The sequence below is a fragment of the Microtus ochrogaster genome, unplaced genomic scaffold, assembly GCF_000317375.1.
Source record: "Microtus ochrogaster isolate Prairie Vole_2 unplaced genomic scaffold, MicOch1.0 UNK21, whole genome shotgun sequence".
NCBI lineage: Eukaryota > Metazoa > Chordata > Mammalia > Rodentia > Cricetidae > Microtus > Microtus ochrogaster.
Window position 1 is genome coordinate 2606035 of NW_004949119.1, and position 20124 is coordinate 2626158.

At 45.3% G+C, this 20124-nt stretch overlaps 1 protein-coding gene and 1 pseudogene across 1 annotated transcript in view; both read left to right on the plus strand.

Moving 5' to 3' along the window:
• Adk (adenosine kinase) overlaps positions 1 to 16769 on the plus strand; it is a 393356-nt gene extending 376587 nt beyond the window's left edge. The window contains exon 11 of the mRNA XM_013353958.1: positions 15908 to 16769. Coding sequence (XP_013209412.1) covers positions 15908 to 16032 — 125 coding nt within the window. The 3' untranslated portion in view covers positions 16033 to 16769. The remainder of the gene's footprint in view (positions 1 to 15907) is intronic.
• A 1982-nt stretch (positions 16770 to 18751) lies between these two features.
• On the plus strand, positions 18752 to 18852 carry LOC113458414 (annotated as a pseudogene).
• Positions 18853 to 20124: the final 1272 nt, after the last annotated feature.

Here is a 20124-nt window from a genome sequence, read left to right on the forward strand (position 1 = left end):
TGGTGTGTGGATGTCAGATTCCCTGAAACTGATCTATGGACAGGTGTGAACCACCATGTGGGTGCTGGGAATGTTTTCAAAACAGCCAGTGTTTTATCCGTGAGCCATCTCTCCAGCCCCTTGACTGATTTATTAAGGGAAAAAAATCTTAAAACCATCCAATGAGGTATGGAATTGACTTGGTCATAGGAATATGGAAGTCACCATAGACGTTAGAGCGACTTCATACAGGGGAGCAGAGATAGTCACACCTTGCGGCTATCACACCTCCAGAGAGTGAGAGAAGATAGTTGGAGCAGAGTTCCGGACTGCAGGAAGCGGCCTGTGTCCACGTGAGCATTTCCTGGGTCTTTAGTAATCTAAGAAGTCAAGATTATCCTTTCCAGCACTGGCAAGTACAGGGGCAGGCACGAGAGAGGGGAGAAACTCAATATTGCTTCAGTTTATACAAAGTGCAGAGTAATTTTAGAATGAAGTTTGAAATTTTTCATAGACAAAATTTTTGTTCTCAAAGTCTAATGTCCTACATGGTTTTCATCTAGAAACAACTGTCAAATAAAAGTGGAATTCGAAAGATTTGGTCTGGAGGGAATGTTCTAAGACTAAAATGGTGTGAGCCATTATCATACAAGAGCTTTGTATGCTGTCTTGGTTAGGGTTTTACTGCTGTGGAAAGACACCATGATACAGCAACTCCCTCCACAACTTGGTGAGCTGAAGCAAAAATTTCTTTAGATAAACCTTAGTTGGAGACGTGGCCACCCTGTGCTGAACAGGTCCCTCAGCCTTAGAGAGTGCTGAGATGAAGGCTATGTCCAGCATCACTGTCAAAGCCAGCATGGAAGCCCAAATGGAGCCCCACAGTGCCTCTACTACACCCTCTCACTAGGTCACGTGGCACATTCTGTTCTAAGTGGGGAGAAGGAACCAGTATGGTTTGCTAAGCACTGGCCTGAAGACTCTAACATAACAGTTTTTTGTTGTTTGGTTGGTTGGTTTTATTTTTCTCTTTTTAAAAATGAACCCTCATGGCCTAGATAGATGGCTCAGCACTCAAGAGCACTGGTTGTCCCTACAGAGGATCTGGGTTCAGGTCCCAGAACCTACAAGGCAGCTTACAACTGTCTATAACTCCAGTTCCAGGTGCTCTGACCACCTCACAGACATACATGCAGGCAAACACCAGTTAATAAAAAAAAAAAAAAACCAGAGCCTCATCTAACACAAGGTCTCCTCAGATACTTTGGCCACCAGATGTGGATTCCAGGCATGTGCTGCTAAGGGCCAAGCCCAGAACTCCTCTGTCCCCAGCCCACAACAGAGGCTGTACTCTTGTCTTTGTTTGATTGATTTGAGGTTTGTCTTTCTTTCCTAACTTCCTTCTTCCATCCTTCTTTTCATGGTGTATATGTATATGTATGTGAGGTGGTGTGTGTGTGAGTGAGTGTGTGTGTGAGTGTGTGTGTGTGAGTGTGTGTGTGTGTGTGTGTGTGTGTGTGTGTGTGTGTGCACGCATGCACACGCCCAAGACTGATATCCTCCTTCATCACTCTTCTACCCTATCCTTTGGGGCAATCTCTCTGTCAAAACCAGAGCAAGTCTTGCTTCCCAGATTGCTTTAGAGTTTTCTAATTTCTGCCTTCTGAAGCTGGAATTACAAATGAGTTGCCACACATACCCTGAATTTCAGGGTTTTGGGATGTGAATCCTGGCCCTCTTGCTTTTACAGCAAGTACTGTAAACCTTAAGCCATGTCCCCCACTTAATAACAGCTTTTAAATAAGTCAGTACCAGGATAGATAGGGACAAACTAGTAGGTTTTCATAAAGATAAGTATATTCCGTTTTATTAGGGAAGGGCTGCCCCCCCATATTCTGTTTTAAATCTTGTCCTTTCTGCTGTGGAGAAATGAAATTATCCTTTAATCATTAGTTGTGTTAATAATTGTGTGGACCTGAGAGATATCTTAACATCAGGCGGTGGTAGCGCACATCTTTAATCCCAGCACTTGGGAGGCAGATCCCGGAGAATCTCAGTGAGTGTGAGGCCTGCCTGGTCTACAGATCAAGTTCCAGGACAGCCAGAAGTACACACAGTGAAACCCTGTCACATGGCAATAAGAGGTTTCTTGCTCTCAAAGAGGACCAGACTTCGATTCCCAGCACCCATATGAGGATGCTCACACTGCCTCTACTACTGTCACAGGGACTCTGATCCCTCCTCTCATCTCAGATCCCTACATGAATGTACACTGACACTCAATACACAATATAAACTATCAGCAGAAGTCTGAATCAGCCTGCCCCCAATAGCATATAATTACCAATTAGAAGCTTTATTCACTTCAGGTGTGTGAGATGATGAGCACCCTAACCTAGGGTCTGAACACAGGCCCTTGGTTCATATTTCATTTAATTATCCAGCCAACTTTTTTTTTGAGACAATCTTACTATGTATACCTGTCTATCTGAAACTCACAAAAATCTACCTGCTTCTAGCTCTCAAATGCTGGGATTCAAGGTGAGCGTCACCATGCCCTGACAACATTAACATTTTATAAAGTTTAGAACTACCTGTTTTTGTTTCTGGGTCATAAAATGGAAAATTAAAACTATGTCTGTCATTTAGTACTTTTAAATATCTAGGATCAACTTGGTGTGAGAAGTTGTTAGGTGTAGGTTATTGAAATATATATAGTGATATAATGAGTTCTTACTCCAGCAACCATAACATTGCCTCAACCGCTGATCTACAACCTCAGTCCTGGTGGGCCGCTGCTGTGGCTGTTTCTTCTCTTCTTCATCCTCTTCTTTTTGAGTGAGGATTTTATGTAGCCCAGGCCATCCTTAAACTCACTATGTAGCTCAAAAGGAACTTGAACTCCTGATCCTCCTGCCTCCATTTCTCCAGTGTGAGGATTGCTGGTGCACCGCCTATCCAGTTTATAGAGCACCAGGGATCAAACCATGCTAGGCAAGCACTTCTATCCCACACAACAGGCAATGGAACTAAACAGGTTTCCATTCACAGCCGTAACGAAGAGGAAGTAAGCGTCACAGAGACTGCTTAGACACTGAAGCAAAGACCATGTGTCTATGTATCACCTCCTTCCTTCTCATTTACCTGCTCTGTGATGAGGGTGTAAATATGTTGGCCTGTCACAAAGGAACCTCTGCTCTCCTTCATTTCCTACACGAGTCAGCCCTTACACCAACACATAGTTAAACTTTGGACCTAGTGTTGGCAGACACAGTAACTAGTTGGTAGCTGTGCTCTAGTCAGTATGAGGTTAAAACAGAACTGAGTAGGTATAGAAAATAGGAAAGCTTACATCTGGCTCTTCTCAGTCCAAGGAAACCATGACTTTCACATCTGGATGATCTGAGCTAGCCAAAAGAAAGTAGGAATTTCCTGCCAGATGTTAGTTCCTTAAGCAGCCTTTGGGCATCTCTGAGATGTCCCAGTTTGTTAGAGCCACACCCACCACGCAATCTCGCTCTAATAGGTAGCAGACACTGCGTATATACTTCCACTAAAGCCAACAGTGTTTGCTGTTACCAAGTGCAAGAGCGCCCAAGGCCTAATTCTAAAGGCAACCTCAGCCTCACGGAAACTATTTCAAGAACGAACGTTCTGTTGAAATTACAGAATGTAGATGGTGACAGTTTAGTCTCATCAAGAAAGGAAGGTGAAGCTGTGCTGGCACAGTGTGCCACCTGACCAAGTATTTCTCCAAAGAAAGAATCTGAAAAATTGTATTTATGTCGACTTCCTGTTCCAGATCCACAGGGGAATTAGTACAAATTTCACTCAGAGACACTGTGCATAAGAAGTAGAAACATTTGTCCAGCTGGAACAAGAAGCATCGTTAAGGGAAGGGAAGACTTTGCACATGATCTCACGGTGCCGTCCTCCTCTCTAAGGGGGATTATTGACATTCCCAGGCTGTTTGCTCCAGCTCTCTGATCTCCTGCAGCTTATTTTTATAACAGCCTTATTGATGGGTCTCTTACCAGCTCTCTAGGTTTAACTGAGTTGAGTCGATTTGTTACCACAGCTTCAAGTAGCTGTTACAGAACAAGTAAGACAGCCTAATAAAGCCATGAGCGTGTTTACTCAAACAGAGTATTGATTTTACTTGGAGATGGAGAGGCTGACTTAGTGCAGGGCCGAGGTGGGTGGATCTCACTACCGCTTCTCATTGTCGTTGGCTCTGAGACACCGCGGAAAGCCCGCAGAGGATAATGAGAAGTGGTACAACATTAGCCCCTGAGATCAGTTCACCACCGGGGGAGGGGCTGTACTAATTAGCTCTTATTAAAAGCTTTCCCGAGTAATAATAACTAGGAAGAACAGGACTCACGGCTGCGACTTCTCCAACGTAGGAATGGGATGGTTGCAGGCACTGAAGTGCTCATTGCCGTCCTGAGCCACCAGAGCCAAAGCCAGGGCAAAGACAGAGAGCTGAACATGATTTTCCTGAAATGTCAGCGTTAAGGATTGGTAAGGCATAATTCAGGCATAATTTAAAACATGGCTTTGAGGAAGGAAAAATATGCTAGCATCTTTAGGGTGCTCATATGTTTCATCCTGCACCATGACCAGGCATGTAAAAATGCCTGTACCATGTTTTGTTTCTAAATGTATCTCTTTTTTGTTTGTTTGTTTGGAACTGGGGGGGGGGTTGATTTTTGTGGGGACGTTTTGTTTTTAGACAGTCTCATTGTATAGCCCAGGCTAACCTGGAACTGCCACACTTGGCTGAATACTTTCATTGAAGTAGATTCTAAGATATTTCTGTTTTTCACTGCAGGTGTGTGTGTGTGTGTATGTGTGTGTGTGTGTGTGTGTGTGTGTGTGTGTGGTCATAGGCCAGCTTTCTACAGTCAGTGTTCTCCTTTACTTTATGTGGGATTAAACTCAGGTTATCAGGCTTGAGTGCCAAGTGCTTCTACCCTCTGAGTCATCTCTGGGGCCCTTTGCATTGTAATCTTAATGATTGAGGTCAGTGCACATCAAACCAAGGCTGAGCCACAGGAAAGGAACTGCATTCACCTCAGGCCTCATGAAACGTTGGTTTTGTGCAAACACTCCACCTGCCATCTTGCAAATAGCTAGAAAAACATCACAGGGCGGGGGGGGAGGGGGACATAATCACTCACTTAGAACAATGAGCATAAAATAAGTTTGAGCACTTAGTGTGTTTTCCCATGTCTTCAGTAATTTCTTTCTGTGCTTTAGAGTAAACTTCTCACGCCTTCTTGCTTCCTCCTCCTGCTGCCTAAGTGACTGTGAGATTATGAGATCTAGGGGATGACCAGTTCTAAAGTCTGCAGTAACAGACTATCTGTCACAAAGACAACAGAAGACGTTGTGGGTTCTTTGATTTTGAACTGGTGCCATGTGTGTGTTTCTTTGGACATGCAGTGCTGTGAAGTAGCATGCTGGAAGATTTGCTACATTAAAGGGCCCACTAGGGGTCATGCTCTTTGTATGTCAGAAGGTCGAGGAGGAAATTGACTCTTGACAATTGTATTTAGTTCCTTTCCTCTATATTAAAGTGTCTAGTGACAGAGGAAAAGGGAATGACATGGATTTATGATTCAGAATATGTGTCTGCTGTGCGCAGAAGCCACGGGCACTGGGAGCAGGCACAGGGCAGAGGACAGTGGCACTGTCACATGTTTGCTTCAGGGTACTGTCTCCGTCCCGCTTGGCAAAGTAATAGAGCCCCATTTCAAGTCAAGAAATTTTGAGGAAGGTAAAGACGCTCATAATCATAAAGACTCTAATAATCTAGAGATTCTAACAGTAGCTGAGGCTGGAGGGAGGGCAGTTCAATTCCCCGCACCCACGTGGTGCTTACAACCATCAGTAATCCCAGGTCCAGAGGATGCTACAACCTCTTCTGGCCTCCAAGGGTACCAGGCACGCATGTGGTGCAGACATAGACATACATGCAGCCAAAACACCCATCCATGTTTTTAAAAATAAGTTGAATTAATATAGTTTAAAAAAACAATACCTCAATAAATGTTTGATTTTCAGCCCCATCATTAACTAACTTGGGAAATGTTCCAATTTAAAATGTTCTCCCCAGCCAGGCGGTGGTGGCGCACACCTTTAATCCCAGCACTCGGGAGGCAGAGGCAGGCGGATCTCTGGGAGTTCGAGGCCAGCCTGGTCTACAAGAGCTAGTGCCAGGACAGGCTCCAAAACCACAGAGAAACCCTGTCTCGGAAAACCAAAAATAAATAAATAAATAAAATGTTCCCCCCAAAAATCAAATGTTGCCAGTATGATATTAAAAGTTAGGGCCTTAACGAGCTGATTAGACCATTCATGGGATTAAAGAGGCTTCAGGGGCCACAGTTGTAGCTCAATAGTACGGTGCTTGCCAAGCCTGCATCAGGGCCTAAAAGCAATACTAATAATGTCTTTAAAGCAATGTCAAGCAAGCTGTGGTCCCCCTTTCCCCTTTCACCTTTCTCCATGTTCATTAGAAGAAGCCCTCACCCACCAGACAGCAGCAGCTCTGACCCTGGGATTTCCACTTCTGTTAAACAAAATGGCTGGTCTTTTTTTTTCTTTTGGTTTTTCGAGACAGGGTTTCTCTGTGGCTTTGGAGCCTGTCCTGGAACTAGCTCTGTAGACAAGGCTGGTCTCGAACTCACAGAGATCCGCCTGCCTCTGCCTCCCGAGTGCTGGGATTAAAGGTGTGCGCCACCACCGCCCGGTAAAATGGCTGTTCTTTATCAATAACTGGCGCCTCTGACAAGAAGAATCTCCAACAAGAACAAGAACTGGAGGTCTTGACTGGGTGGAGCCAGAGAGTGACAGCAGACCTGGGTCAGCAGGTGGCTGTGAACACTTGCTGCTTCTGTGTCTGCCGCCAGGCTCACAGAGACTGCTGTCATGAGATCCTGGAAGGACAATAAGTTTTTTGCCCATGGTGGCTCAGATGCCACTGCTTGGTCCAGTAGATGATTGATTGGCGTATCCAGAACATTTCGGCTGACCTCCCTCAGTGATGCTGGGTATGAATTGCGTTTCTACACAGGTACTTTCGCATACTTCATATGTAGCTTCCTCGTCATCTGTATGGTTTGCAAGGGCTCCCAACAACTGACCATGTTCCCTCACTGACCTTCATGTTTACCTCATCTTTACTCCAATCCGTTTCCTCTTTGCCAAAATAATCATTTTGGGGAGAAGTTCAGTTATGTCTTTCTCAGGGTTCTATCTGAGTGGCACAGAAAGTCCTGCAATGGTCTAAAGGAACTAACTCCGTGACATTCTGTCCGTGTCCTCCCTCACCTCAGCGACAAGCTCTGTCTTTACTGCTCCTCTTCCAGGCCTCAAATACTTTGCACAACTGAAGTGCAAAGCTGAAGCTCACAGTAGGTCTGTGCTGTGCTCTCCTGGTGTGTTCCCAGCACAGTGCTTGGAGAAGCATCCCGGAATGCTATAGGGGCCTCCCACTCCTAGTGAGTTCACACTGCTTCTGCCAGAGTTACCTGAGCAGAATGCTGTAAGCCAAGCTCAAGCGTCCGGCTCTCTGCTCCACGTCACTGGAGGTCACCACCACCTGCCTCCACAGTTTGAGCACAACTGCCCTTTTTTCCTGGTCTCCAAAGTGAACTTTGTTCTAGCACGCCCTCCTGTTTCTTCTGTGTGTAATATCCTTGTTATAATTTTAAAAACAGTGTGGGGGGGGAGGGGAGAGAGAGAGAGAAAGAGCATCATGTGACAGGGCTCACACGTTCAGGGTAGTTTATGGGGAAGCAATGAAAAAGCGGGGAGGCCATGGGAGAGACTGGCCTCTGAACACAGGTGTAGCGGAAGAGGAAAGAGAGTTACAGAGAGGAGATGGGCAGAGCTGCCTTTTATGAGGGGATGCTACTTAGCCAATGATGCTGTCAGGACCCAGGAGACAGGACAGCACAATGGCTGAATGCTAGCTGCCCATCTCTTAGAGCACCCACCAAGACCCTGTTCATGACACCTTCTCCAGGAAGTGTTTCTTGATGTCTCCAAATATATAGAAAGTAGAAAATCAAAGACAAACACTATATTATCTTTGAATTCTTTGGTATCTAGCCCAGCATCTAGATATTCATATATACCATCTTTACAAAAACAGTCTGTGAATGAGCAGCCTCCGCGTTATGTGGCAGCCTGGATCTGGTGTCTGCGGGTACAGGCGAGAAGCCTAAGCCAGTGGGAGTGAGAAAGTTCCAGAGTTGACACTAAAGTGCAGGTCTCTTTGCTTTTTTTTTTTTCTTTTTTTATTGGGAGGTTGTTTGTCCACAGGCGTGGTAGTTCACACCTTTAAGCCCAGCACCAAAATCTGGGTGTTTCTCTGTGAGTTCAAGGCCAGCCTGGTCTATATAGCAAGTTCCATGATAGCCAGGAATATAGAGAGAACCTGTATTTATAGATAGATAGGACAGGATCTCACTTAGTAACCCGGACTAGCCTGGACCCACTATGAAGCATTAGCTACTCCACCCAGCTTCTAAAAGGCAGATATCTTTTTAAAAACAAAGAACTGGAAAACTAAATTGACCTAGAAATGGCAAAGAACAATGTGTGTGCACACACATGTAGACAGGAAAAGAGTTCGGTACTATTGCTTTCTAAAATATCGTATCAGGTTTGCTTTAATTGCATGGTAATGCCTTTAAGAACAAAGGTAATTACATGATAACTTGTGTTACTACTCCCACATTATCTCTTAATAACTGTGTGATTAACTTGTCACCACTGTACAGTGTGAAGTCTGATACTGCTCACACATAAAGAGCATTGATACTCCAGTGAACAAGCTGGAGCGAGGCCAGGGAAGTGGTGATTAATTAGATCGCTGTACCTGTCCAGAGTCCTGAAACCAAAGCCCTAGGAGAGAGCTGCAGAGCTGGGGTTGAACTGTGTGACTTCCTGAAGATCACAAGCATGCGCTAGAGAGAGGAGTAGCTGCACTGGTGAAGTACAGAAGCCCCATGCAGTCGCTTCTTTAATAAGTAAACATGGTGGGGGCTTGTTTGGTTGTGGTTGTTGAGACAGGGGCTCACTATTGTGTCCTAGTCCCTGACAGGCAGGGAGAAGAAGGTTCGGTTCCAGGCTAGATTAGAAGACATAGTGTCTTCAGCCTCCTAGGGACTGGGATCCCAAGCATGTACCACTATACCTGGATAAAAATTTAAAAATAATGGGAAAAACAGCTACATGAGGTGGCAGGTGCCTATAATCCAAGCTCCCGGGAGGTAGAGACAGGAAGATCAGGAGTCCAGGGCTATCTCAGCTATATGGAGAGCTTGGGACCAACCTGAGCTACATGAGTGCTCTCTCAAAACAGAGAGGAAATCCTTTCTTACCTCTCTTGAGCAGCACCAGGAACTGTGACTCACCGCTGGAGAAGTGAAAACTAGAGTGGCCACTTGGGAGGGTAGCCTGGCAGTGTCTGACACACCGAACATATGCTTGCCATATGAGCCGGCAGTTGTGTTCCTTGGCTGCCCAAATGAGTTGAAAACTTACGTCTGCACCAAAACCTGTACACAAATGTTTACAGCAGTTTTCCTCTCGAGTGACAAGACGAAGAAGCCAGCAAGATGCTCTGCAGCCTGCAGGTAAATGCGTGAGCAGGCAGTGCATATGCAGCTAACCAGAGAGGGCTGCCCTGGTGGCTCAGTGCTTATGGCCCTGGATGTGCTTGTAGAGGACCCGAGTTCAGTTCCCGGCACTGACATGGCATTCACAACCATCTGTGGCTCCAGCATCGGGATCTGACTCTTCTGGCCTCCCAGGGCACCAGGCACATGGTACATAGACGTACATGCAGGCAAAATGCCCACAGACATAAAAATCATAAATCTTTTTAAAAAATTTTAAAAGATAAAAAAGGTAATGAGCTAATGGGCCGGCAAGGTAGCTTAGTGTAAAGGTGCCCGGCATGGAGTCTGAAGACTTGAATGTGGAAGGAGAGAACTGACTCCAAGCTGTCCTTGACCTCCACACACTTGCCATGGCTCAGCACGTCTACCTCCAGGCTAAATAAATAAAGTAAGTAACTATTGTTACAGTAGTCAGTTTTATGTTACATACTTTTCAAGGCATAAGAGTATCTTAGAAGGCAAGAGTGGGGGCGCAGCACTCAGGAGGCAGAGGCAGGGGGATCACTGTAAGTGGAGGCCAGCCTGGTCTACCTAGGCAGTTCCAGAGCAGCCAGGGCTGCACAGTAAGGCTCTGTCTTGAGGTAGGGGGACCTGGGCTGTTTGTTCATTCCCGTTATGAAGTCATTTTTTATCTCCTTTTAGTACCAACATGCACACTAAATAACTTTATACGGTCTTTAAGACTGACAAAGGCTACTCTTTGAAGGCCCCAATTATAACTGATTATGTAATACCTGTAATTCATCTTTGCTGGGTTTTAAAAATAGGTTATTGAAAAGCTGATACTCTCCTAGGGCCAAAGGTCGTAGCTTTTGTCACATCTAGATTTTTTTTTTGTCAAAGCAAATGAGTCTATGGAGCGCGCACCGACTTCATCAGAGGTTCTCTTAGAAGGAGGATGCCGACACTTAGCTTCACAGAACATTCCCTAACATGAGCTTTTCTCACAAAGATCATAGCAGGAAGAATGAGGAAAACAGATGCTGCTCATAAGGCTTCTAACAGACGTGTTTCCATTGTAAGCCGATCCTACTCTGAACCTGGCGTCTGCCCCGTTCACTGTGTGGCCCGAACATTTCAGTCTCACAGTTTGGCAGAAAGTTTATCCTGACCTTTGCCTGTTACCTGAAAACTCTGTGATGAAAATAGTCCTGAGAAAATGAGTTCACATTCTTCCAAAGACTTCATTCTAGTAACCAAATTAATTCTCTTCTGAAATTATTTTATCAAATACAGAACATTTTCTGGGCCTGGCTGGGAAAGAGGAAGGACATAAATCTGGTGTAATAATCTCAACAGATCATTGTACCACAGCCCCAAATTAACCCTCAGCTCTCCCCTGCTCCCTGGCTGCCCAGGACCTCAGGGAAGGCCGGAAGTCAGCCCGCACAAGTTTCTCATTATCCACAGCCCTCAGCCGCGAGCACAGCCACAGCTCCAGGGCCCCCGGGGGAGGAGTAGAGTTTTTCTGGGTTTGTCCTATCTTATTTGTAACTATACCTTTCTCCCTTCCTTCCTTTCTTTTATATTTTTATGGTTTTATTGTGGCATAACTGACATACAATAAAGACCCATTCTTAAAGTACAGTTTTATAAACTTTGAAGTGTGATATACCCGTCTCTATGAGTGGCTCCGTCATTCCCATGCCCTTCCTTAACCCTTTCTTCCTGCCCCATCTCATCCGGTTGGATTGCCTCCACTTGGAACTGTCACAGTCGGCTGCTGGGAGCGTTCCTTTACAAGTCTCTACACGTCTGCCTTCGTTTACCTAGGGTAAATAGCTACAAATAAAATAACTCAGTCATATGGTAGGTTAATTTAACTTTTTTGTAACAGCATTTATTTTGATTTTGTGTGTGTGTGTGTGAGAGTGTCTGCCTGCGTGTTTGTCCTGTAGCACCTGTAGATCTACCTGGTGCCCTAGGCGGCCAGAAGACAGCTCGGCCCCGAGTTGCAGACTGTTGTGAAATCCACTGTGGATGCAGGGATGGAGCTCCTGTCTTCTGTCAGACTAGCCTGGGTTTTCAATTACTGAGCCCACTCTCCAGCCCCAAACCAAACTTTTTACAGCGCTAATAAATCACTTCCCAAAGTGACCTTATCATTTTACACGTGCAGGGGCCAGTTAGAGCGCTGAGCGGGACTGAGACCCTGAATTCAGTCCCCGGAACTCTCATAACTGACTCTGCGGCCACATTCCGTCCCACGTCATCCACCCATGCAGTAATAAGAAACCAAGTCTTCTTCCCGTTCCCTTCGTCAACGGGCTTAAAGTTGGGGAGCATGCGCACCCTGCACCCTCCGCTGCTCCCTCCAGGCTGTCTTGCTACATGGTCATTTTAGTGGCTGCGGTGGCATTGCTGCCACTCTGACTTGCGGGGTTTTGTTTTGTTTGTTTGTTTGTTTTTTGTTGTTGTTGTTGTCGTTTTTTAATGAAAAATGCTGCACTCTGTATGTGCATCTGGCCGTGTTTCTCTTTGCTGAAGTACAAAGTGAGTTTGATGAAACCCGAATCATTGTGTCTTCTATAAAAGTTTGTACTTAGGGCAGGGGTTACCACAGTGGCGGAGGCTTCTGAAGTTACCTTCAGACCAAGCACACCAAGCTCACAAAGATTTCCCCTGTAATTTCTCAAATACCGTAGTCTTATTTTTTGTTTTTCTTTGGATTTGTTTGGTTGGTTTTTGGTTTTGCGGTACTGGAACCAACGCAGGGCCTCTCACGGGCTGGCCACGTGCCGCCCACTGAGCAGAACGCCCAGCCCTTCACCCCTAATTAACTTTTTTTTTTAATTCTATTTCTGATTTTTTGAGACAGGGCTTCTGACAATGGCCAGACAGGCCGCCTGCCTCAACCTCCTCAGTAGCTGGGCTTACATAAAACCATGTTCTAACAGCTTCCGGTTCTACAGCGCCAACAGCAGCACTGAGTCTTGGCCCACTGCATTTCCTCTCTGTTGCCTGGGTTTAGTTTCTTCCCCTTTGTGCAGCCTTGTTTTCAGTGGCTCATTTTTTTTTATTTTTTTATTTTTATTTTTTATTTTTTTTGGATTTTCAAGACAGGGTGTCTCTGTAGTTTTTTTGGTGCCTGTCCTGGAACTAGCTCTTGTAGACCAGGCTGGCCTCGAACTCACATCAGTGGCTGATCTTACATGACTTTCTCAGACATATTCCTAGGTATTTCACAAGTTTTATATTATGCATAAATAGCATTTGGAATATTATTCTTTAATTGCTCGCTGTTAGCTGTAGTTACTACCTGTGCCTGTGACCTCTTGGGTTGATTTTTCAGTTGCTAGCTGTGCAGCTTTACTAAACTCAGTAGCACTAATAACAGTTGTCTAGATTCCATGGGTTCTTAGATTCATTTTTGCATGTGTGCAGGGGTTTTTGTTACCCAAGCTGGCCTCAAACTTCACTGACTGGTTGAGGATGACCTTGAACACCTAATCTTCTTGCCTCAGCTCCTAGGGTTCAAGGGTTTACTACCCTGCCCTGCCAAAACAGACTAGAATCCTAATCTCCGGCATTATTCACCCATAGAGCACATAGAGCACTTAGCAGCCCCTGCCTCCACGCACAGATGCACATTCCCAACCCTTTTTTTCTTTTTTCTTTTTTTGAGGGAAGAGGTAGGGCAGGGTCTTACTGTGCAGCTCTGGTTGCCTGGAACTCTCTGCATAGACCAGGCTGGCCTCAGACTCACACAGAGCCACCTACCCCTGCTTCCCACCACTTATGGCCTTGCCTGCTGTCTTGAGTTGCAGGCATAGACAATTCTGCCTTCTTCATACTGAAAGTGACTTCCTTCTCCATCTTGATGGCTCACTTTGCTCCACAAATGTCTCCATGAAAATGTTGAAGAACACTTGGACTGGGCAGATGGTGCTGTTGAACTAGAAGTCCAAACATCAGGGAGGAGTTGCTCCAGACACCATTCACATAACCACAATTGATGCAAAAGCAAGAGGATTTTTATTCTGTCATGACAGGGCCCTTCAGGTTCGGGATATGAAGGACATCGATAGCTGTTACAGTCCATCTTTTAAAGCAAAAAGCCATGGACATGCGGGGGGGGGGGGGACCTGGAACCTGAAGGTTGTTTTTCAACTTATTGGATTGGCTTATTCAAAGGGTTACTAGCAGTGATTGGTCTATTCCAGGGCAGGAGAATAGCTGTGTGATCTGGTGAGATAAGGGGGAGCATCTGTGGGCCATCCTGACCTTGTTCCAGTGACTAAATCGATACATCAGGAACTGAGTCAACATCTGTGGGCTGTCTTTGCCTCAATTCCCAGAATGGAGTTATGTTTGAAGATTATTTACAAGGACACAGGAGGATGAGCAGTCCAGCATGGGGAGGGGCTACTGTCCTGTTTCCAAGAGAGAGTGAGTGTAAGGTTTTAGAAAAATGTCTTAGGGTTGAGGGGGCTTACAAATGCATTTAGAGTCTTTCAGTACAGATTTGTGATCCCAGCATTCAGGGGACAGGAAGATGCCAACTCAAGTGTGAGGCCACCCCAAGCTACAGCATGAAACCCTGCCACAGAGCGTGTGCACATGCGAAGCAGAGGGCAAACATTCTTGCTTTATTTTTAGTCTTAAGGAGAAAATGAAATATTCATCCCTTACCTTAAAATATTAGCAGTAAATTTTTATAAATTTCTTTCTCAAGTGGAAAAGTTCTTTTCTGTACCTCTTTTTCTAAATTATGAAAATTAGGATTAGCTATTAGATGTTGTCGGATAGTTTTTCTCTGTGTATTCAGATGGTCTAAGGTCTTCACTCTTGGCCTGTTACATTATATTGATACTTTATTTTTTCGAGATAGGTTTCTCTGTGTAGCCCTGGCCATCCTGGAACTAGCTCTTGTAGACCAGGCTGGCCTTGAACTCACAGAGATCTGCTGGGATTAAAGGCATGCACCACCACCACCACCTGGCTTTTTTTCCTGCTTTTTTAAAGATTTATTTTATTATTTTATGTATATGAGTGTTTTGCTTGCATGTACAGCTATGCACCATACGCATGCTTGGTTCCTTACTGAGGAGGCGGTCAGCCTCTGTGGTGCTAGGAATCGAGCCCAGGTCTTAACCACTGAGCCAACCCTCCAGTCCCCTGTTTCCCCCCTTTCTTAAACCCTTTGTGGCTACTGTATAATATTTTAAGAAGTTTGTTTCATATTTTTTATTTCAACTGCTCCTAGAAGAATAATAACCCTGGCTCCTTTTATTCCATTGTGGTAAGAAGCTGATTCAATGCTGTTTTATGTTCTCTGTAGACCAGGATGGCCTTGAACTCACTGAGATCCACCTGCCTCTACCACCACCGCCTGGCCCTTTGCTATGTTCACATGACAGTCAAATACATCAGGTGCTAGCTGGGGAACTTAGTGGATGTCATTGCTGCCTGTGGAAAGAGCACCTTCTAACTGGTGTTCTCTCGCTCGCTCGCTCACTCTCTCTCACTCGCTCTCTCTCTCCCTCCTTCCCTCTTTCTACCTATCTCTCTCTGATTTTGTTGGTTTTTGGAACAGACTCTCACCTAGCTCAGGCAGGCCTTGGATGACTTTGCGATCCCGCCTCTCCTGCCTCTGCTTCCCAAGCAAGAACTGCAGGTGTGCACTGCTGTGCCTGAAGCCTGCAGCTCTTAAGAGTCCACAGGGCTTTCTTGAAATAGCAATGTACTAGGAATAACTAGGGAGGAAGGCTAACCTCTGGCTTTATCGGCAAAGACTCAAGAAATGCATTTCAGCAGAGCTTGCTCTCAACCTTCCCTCTAAGTGAGCGGCCCTGTGTGTGGTGTTTGTGGGTGGCATGAAATCTCAGGGAGGAGAACTTTGCTTCTCACACTTTCAGAGGTTGCAATAAAGCCAAGCAGTTCACAGACGACAGCCCGCAAGCAGAGCCGCTGTCTGCACTGCAGCTTCCTCTTTCCCCTCCTCATCCACTCAGGGCCAGCTACCACTAGGCGGTGCCACTCACGGGCAGGGCAAGTCTCTCCCTGTAGTTACCGACGTGCTTACAGGCGCACCTCTGTCGCCAAGTAGACAGTCAAGGCTAACCTTCACGCTGAGACCGGAGTCACTGGGCGCCAGCTGAGCTCTTGACATTGCTTTTTTCTTTGTTTGTTTGTTTTTCATGACAGGGTTTCTCTGTATAGCAGCTCTGGTGTCCTGATGTTTCTAATGCTGTTGCACACACTCACCTTCTCTCTTTTGTCTCTTCTAGGGTTTCTCTCACAACTGGTCTATGACAAGCCCCTGACCGAATGCATCCGCGCCGGCCACTATGCAGCAAGTGTCATCATTAGGCGAACGGGCTGTACCTTCCCCGAGAAGCCCGACTTCCACTGATGGAAGACAGAAACCTCAGGCTGTAGTGGCCGTGTCCTGACCGTCTGCCGCAAGAAAGAATAAACTCATCTGCTGTCTCTGCCAACTATGAAACCATGATTCTCATTCTTAATTTAGAGGGCTCAGTACTGCTCCTAGAACCTCTAGTCTCTGAAATCTGAGGGAAAATGTTTATTTCCATAGTTTGTTAGTGCTACGTAAATATCTAACAGCATCACAATATTTCAATAGAAACTTTTATTTCATTTTTGATTGTTTGTAATTTCATCTGTATTTAGTAAATTGATCGTTTTTTTTTTTTTACATTTCTGCTTTCAATACAGGTGCAATTTAATATAATAGACTTTTAAAAGAAATTAATGCTAACATCATTCTTGAGCTTTTTATAGAAATATATTTAATTTGGAAGTGTGTATGCACACACGTCTCATATATATACATATATACATATATGTATGTGTGTATATATATCTATATATATCTGATAACTAGTCAAATAAGGTACAGGAATGTTTATCACACCAAATTACTCGCTATCAGCTCTTCAGTGGGCCCAGACATGTGAGGGCCGTGGACAAATGCGGCCCCCAACTTTTGCATCATGTTCCATGTTACTCAGATTGTACCCTTTTGCCTCCTGATGGTACTCTGTAATTTGATACAAATAAACTGCCATAGAGGAATCTTTTCTGTCTTGACCTATGCTCAATAAAACTAAGGAAGAAATTGTTGTAGTACTTGCCCTGTATAGTTTTATTGATGGGGTGAGGAAAAGAAATGAAGTACATTATATATAAATATCTATGTGCATACACACACACCACATATTATAACAGACCAGTAAGTATTCTTGTTTGCAGTCGTAGAATTAAATCATATATAAACTCTTTTCTTGAGACAGGGATTCACTGTGAGCTCTGGCCTGGGACTCACTATGTACATCAGGCTGGTCTCCAACTTACAGAAATCCACCTGCCTCTGCCCCACAACTCCTTGTCATATGTTCCTTTTTTTTTTTTTTTTTTTTAGGATATATTGGGAGGGAATTTCAGTGAGTACTGAAAATTTGTCAGTGTTTAATTTCCAACCGTAACCTTTTTGAAGGAACCACAAAAGCTTTCCAAAACAGCTGTAGAGCTTCCTTCTGGCTGTGGTGGCTGTAATCCTAGCACTCAGGAAGCTGAAATTGATGATCACAAGCTCAGGGCCAGCCTGGGCTACTTCACAAAAGTCAGTTTCCAAAAACAAAAGCATAGTTTTGCACCTGCAGAAGTGTCCAGTCCAGCCGGGCAGTGGTGGCGCACACCTTTAATCCCAGCACTCGGGAGGCAGAGGCAGGCGGATCTCTGTGAGCCCACACAGCACCAGCCAGCCTTCTGCAGGAGCTGTGTGTAAGGCGTGCATGTGTGGGTGCGGGGTTTCTTCCTGGCCTGGAACAATTGGCCCAGGCTCTAGGGATCTCCTGGTTCTGCCTCCCCAGCACTGGAGTCACAAGCATAGAGCACTGTCTGCTTTTTTTATGAGGGATTCTCCAGCAGGTGAACAAGACAAGCCAGAGCATGGTCCGGTTGCAGGGCTCGGGTAATTGAGGAGCCCCAGACTGTTTCCTGTGGTGGCTGCACCCCTTAAGAGTCCTCTTTTCTTCCTTCTTTCCTTCCTTCCTTCCTTCCTTCCTTCCTTCCTTCCTTCCTTCCTTTCTGTCCTTTCTTTATTTTTTAGGTTTTTCAAGACAGGGTTTCTCTGTGGTTTTGGAGCCTGTCCTATAATTTCACTCTGTAGACCAGGCTGGCTTCGAACTCACAGAGATCCGCCTGCCTCTGCCTCCCAAGTGCTGGGATTAAAGGCGTGCACCATCACTGCCTGGCCCCCTTGAGATCCCTAATAGCAATGCTTTGCTCACACCTCACCCGCTGACACTTGTTATTCTGCACTTTAACCCCATCGCAGTGGACGTGAGGTGGTCTCACTTGACTGGCACACGCTGTCAGCTCTTTCTGTTACTCACTTGATGTGTCTTAAGACCCTTTTCTGACTCTGCGAGTAATTCATCTGACTAGTAAGTTATATTTTCAGTCTGTTCCATATGATGACTAAAAATGTCTCTCGCGTCATGGAGGTTGTCCTTTCTGTTTCTAGAGATGTCGTGTCCAAACAACATGTCTCACTTTCAGTGCTCCAGTTGTGACTAGCTTTTCTTTCTTTCTTTTTTTTTTTATAGTCAGGTTTTTCTGTGTGGCCCTGTCTGTCCTGGAATTCACTCTGTAGACCAGGCTGATTTGTCCCACCGAGTGCTGGGATTTAAGGTGTCCACCACCTCTACTTCTATATTTTATCCTCAGGGTTAAGAGAGCAGGCTGCTCTTCCAGAGGACTCAGATTCAATTCCCCATTACCACAACTGTCGGTGACCCCAGGCCCAGAGAATACAATGCCCTCGTCCAGCCTCCGTGGGCACTGCCCATACTTGGTGAACAGACATACATGCAGGCAAACACCCATACACATTGGATTTAAAAAAGATTTTAAAAAAACAAAAAGCTTTTTGTTAAAGAACAGTAGAGAGATGGAAGTATGTGGCTCTCATTTCTCTTCAGAGCCCCCGGGTTGTTGCAGAAACCAGCCTGGCTCACATATATACATATCCTATACACATAATGGATGCTGCAGGGAGAGGGCAGGTTGAACACATGTTTTTTTAAAATTATCACACTTTTTCCTGTGCTGACTTCAGCAGCACATACCAAGATGAATGATACAGACGAGAGTAGCATGGTCCCTGTGCAAGGTTGACACACTAACTTATGAAGGATTCCATATTAATAAATAGATTTTATCAAATGTAAATACATTGCTGGGCAATACTGAAACTCTGTAAAGTGGTTTCCACAGCCTGAGGACGTCCAAGCCTCGTTGGCTTCGCCTTGAGGACCTTCCTGTAATCACAGACTGATGTTCCCTGGTCTGTCTGTGTCATCCCAGCTTCCATGCTGCTGATCGGTACTTCAGAAACATACAAAAACCAGATTTCTAAGCAAGTGCCACTTAATGGTGTCAAGTCTGAAGTGCACCAGATGAAGTTGACTGAGCCTGACAGTATCATCCCAGTTCATGGTTGTAACTGAAAGTGCAATTCCCCATAAGAAGTTTGGGATGTAATGGTGTCTGTGATTTATTTTCTCCAAAAAGACGAAACTGAATCCCACTCTCCTTAAAAGGAAGGGTAATGCTGGTTGGTCCTGTAAAGAAGATGAAGAAATAAGAGCTTTGGAAGGCTTAATAGTCCACAGAGCTACCTGGGCCCTAATTCCTGTAGCCTGTGACACATGACATAGCTGCAAGAACACTGTAGATACAGTAAAGGCGTTAGATCTTAAAATAAGACTCTACTGGACTATCTAGGGAGCCTTGGCCTAGTCACAGGTCCTATAAAAACAGAGAACTTTGTCTAGCTGGGAGCAGCAGAGGAGGGCAGTAAAATCAGGGATTGGAAACTCCAGAAGGACCTAAGGTACCACTGATGGCATTAATGTTGTAGGGCCGTGTGACGAGGTGTACAGAAAACGTCAACAGCTGAGAGAGGGTCAGGCCAACAGTCAAAAAGGAAGGGAGTCAACAGCAAAGAACGGTTTGACCTTCACCCCAAAACAGCTTGCTGGTCTTTCCCCAGAGCTCAGCCATCCCAAGGTGTCGGGGACCATCCTCGACAAAAATCCTCTCGCCAGGGTAGAGGCGTGAGGATTAGAAATATGGTAAAGAATATGAAGATGTGAATGAAAATAATGAAACAGAGAAACATATAGGATATATCGGAAGGGAATTCCAGTGAGTACTGAAATTCGCCCACATTTAATTTCCAATTGCTTTAAATACCCATTGTAATGGATTAATTAAAAATGCTGCATGATCCCCAGCAGCTGCAGCAGCAGAAACGCTGCAGTTTGGCGAGCCATGGCAGCAGGCAGCAGGCCCTGAGAGCAGCCAGTCCCAGGCAGGGACTGCACAGTTCCCCAAGTGTCTGCAGCAGGCCATGAGGAGAGATAGACAGATGGGCATTCCACGAGACCACACTGCAGGTCTCGTGGCAGCTGGTCCC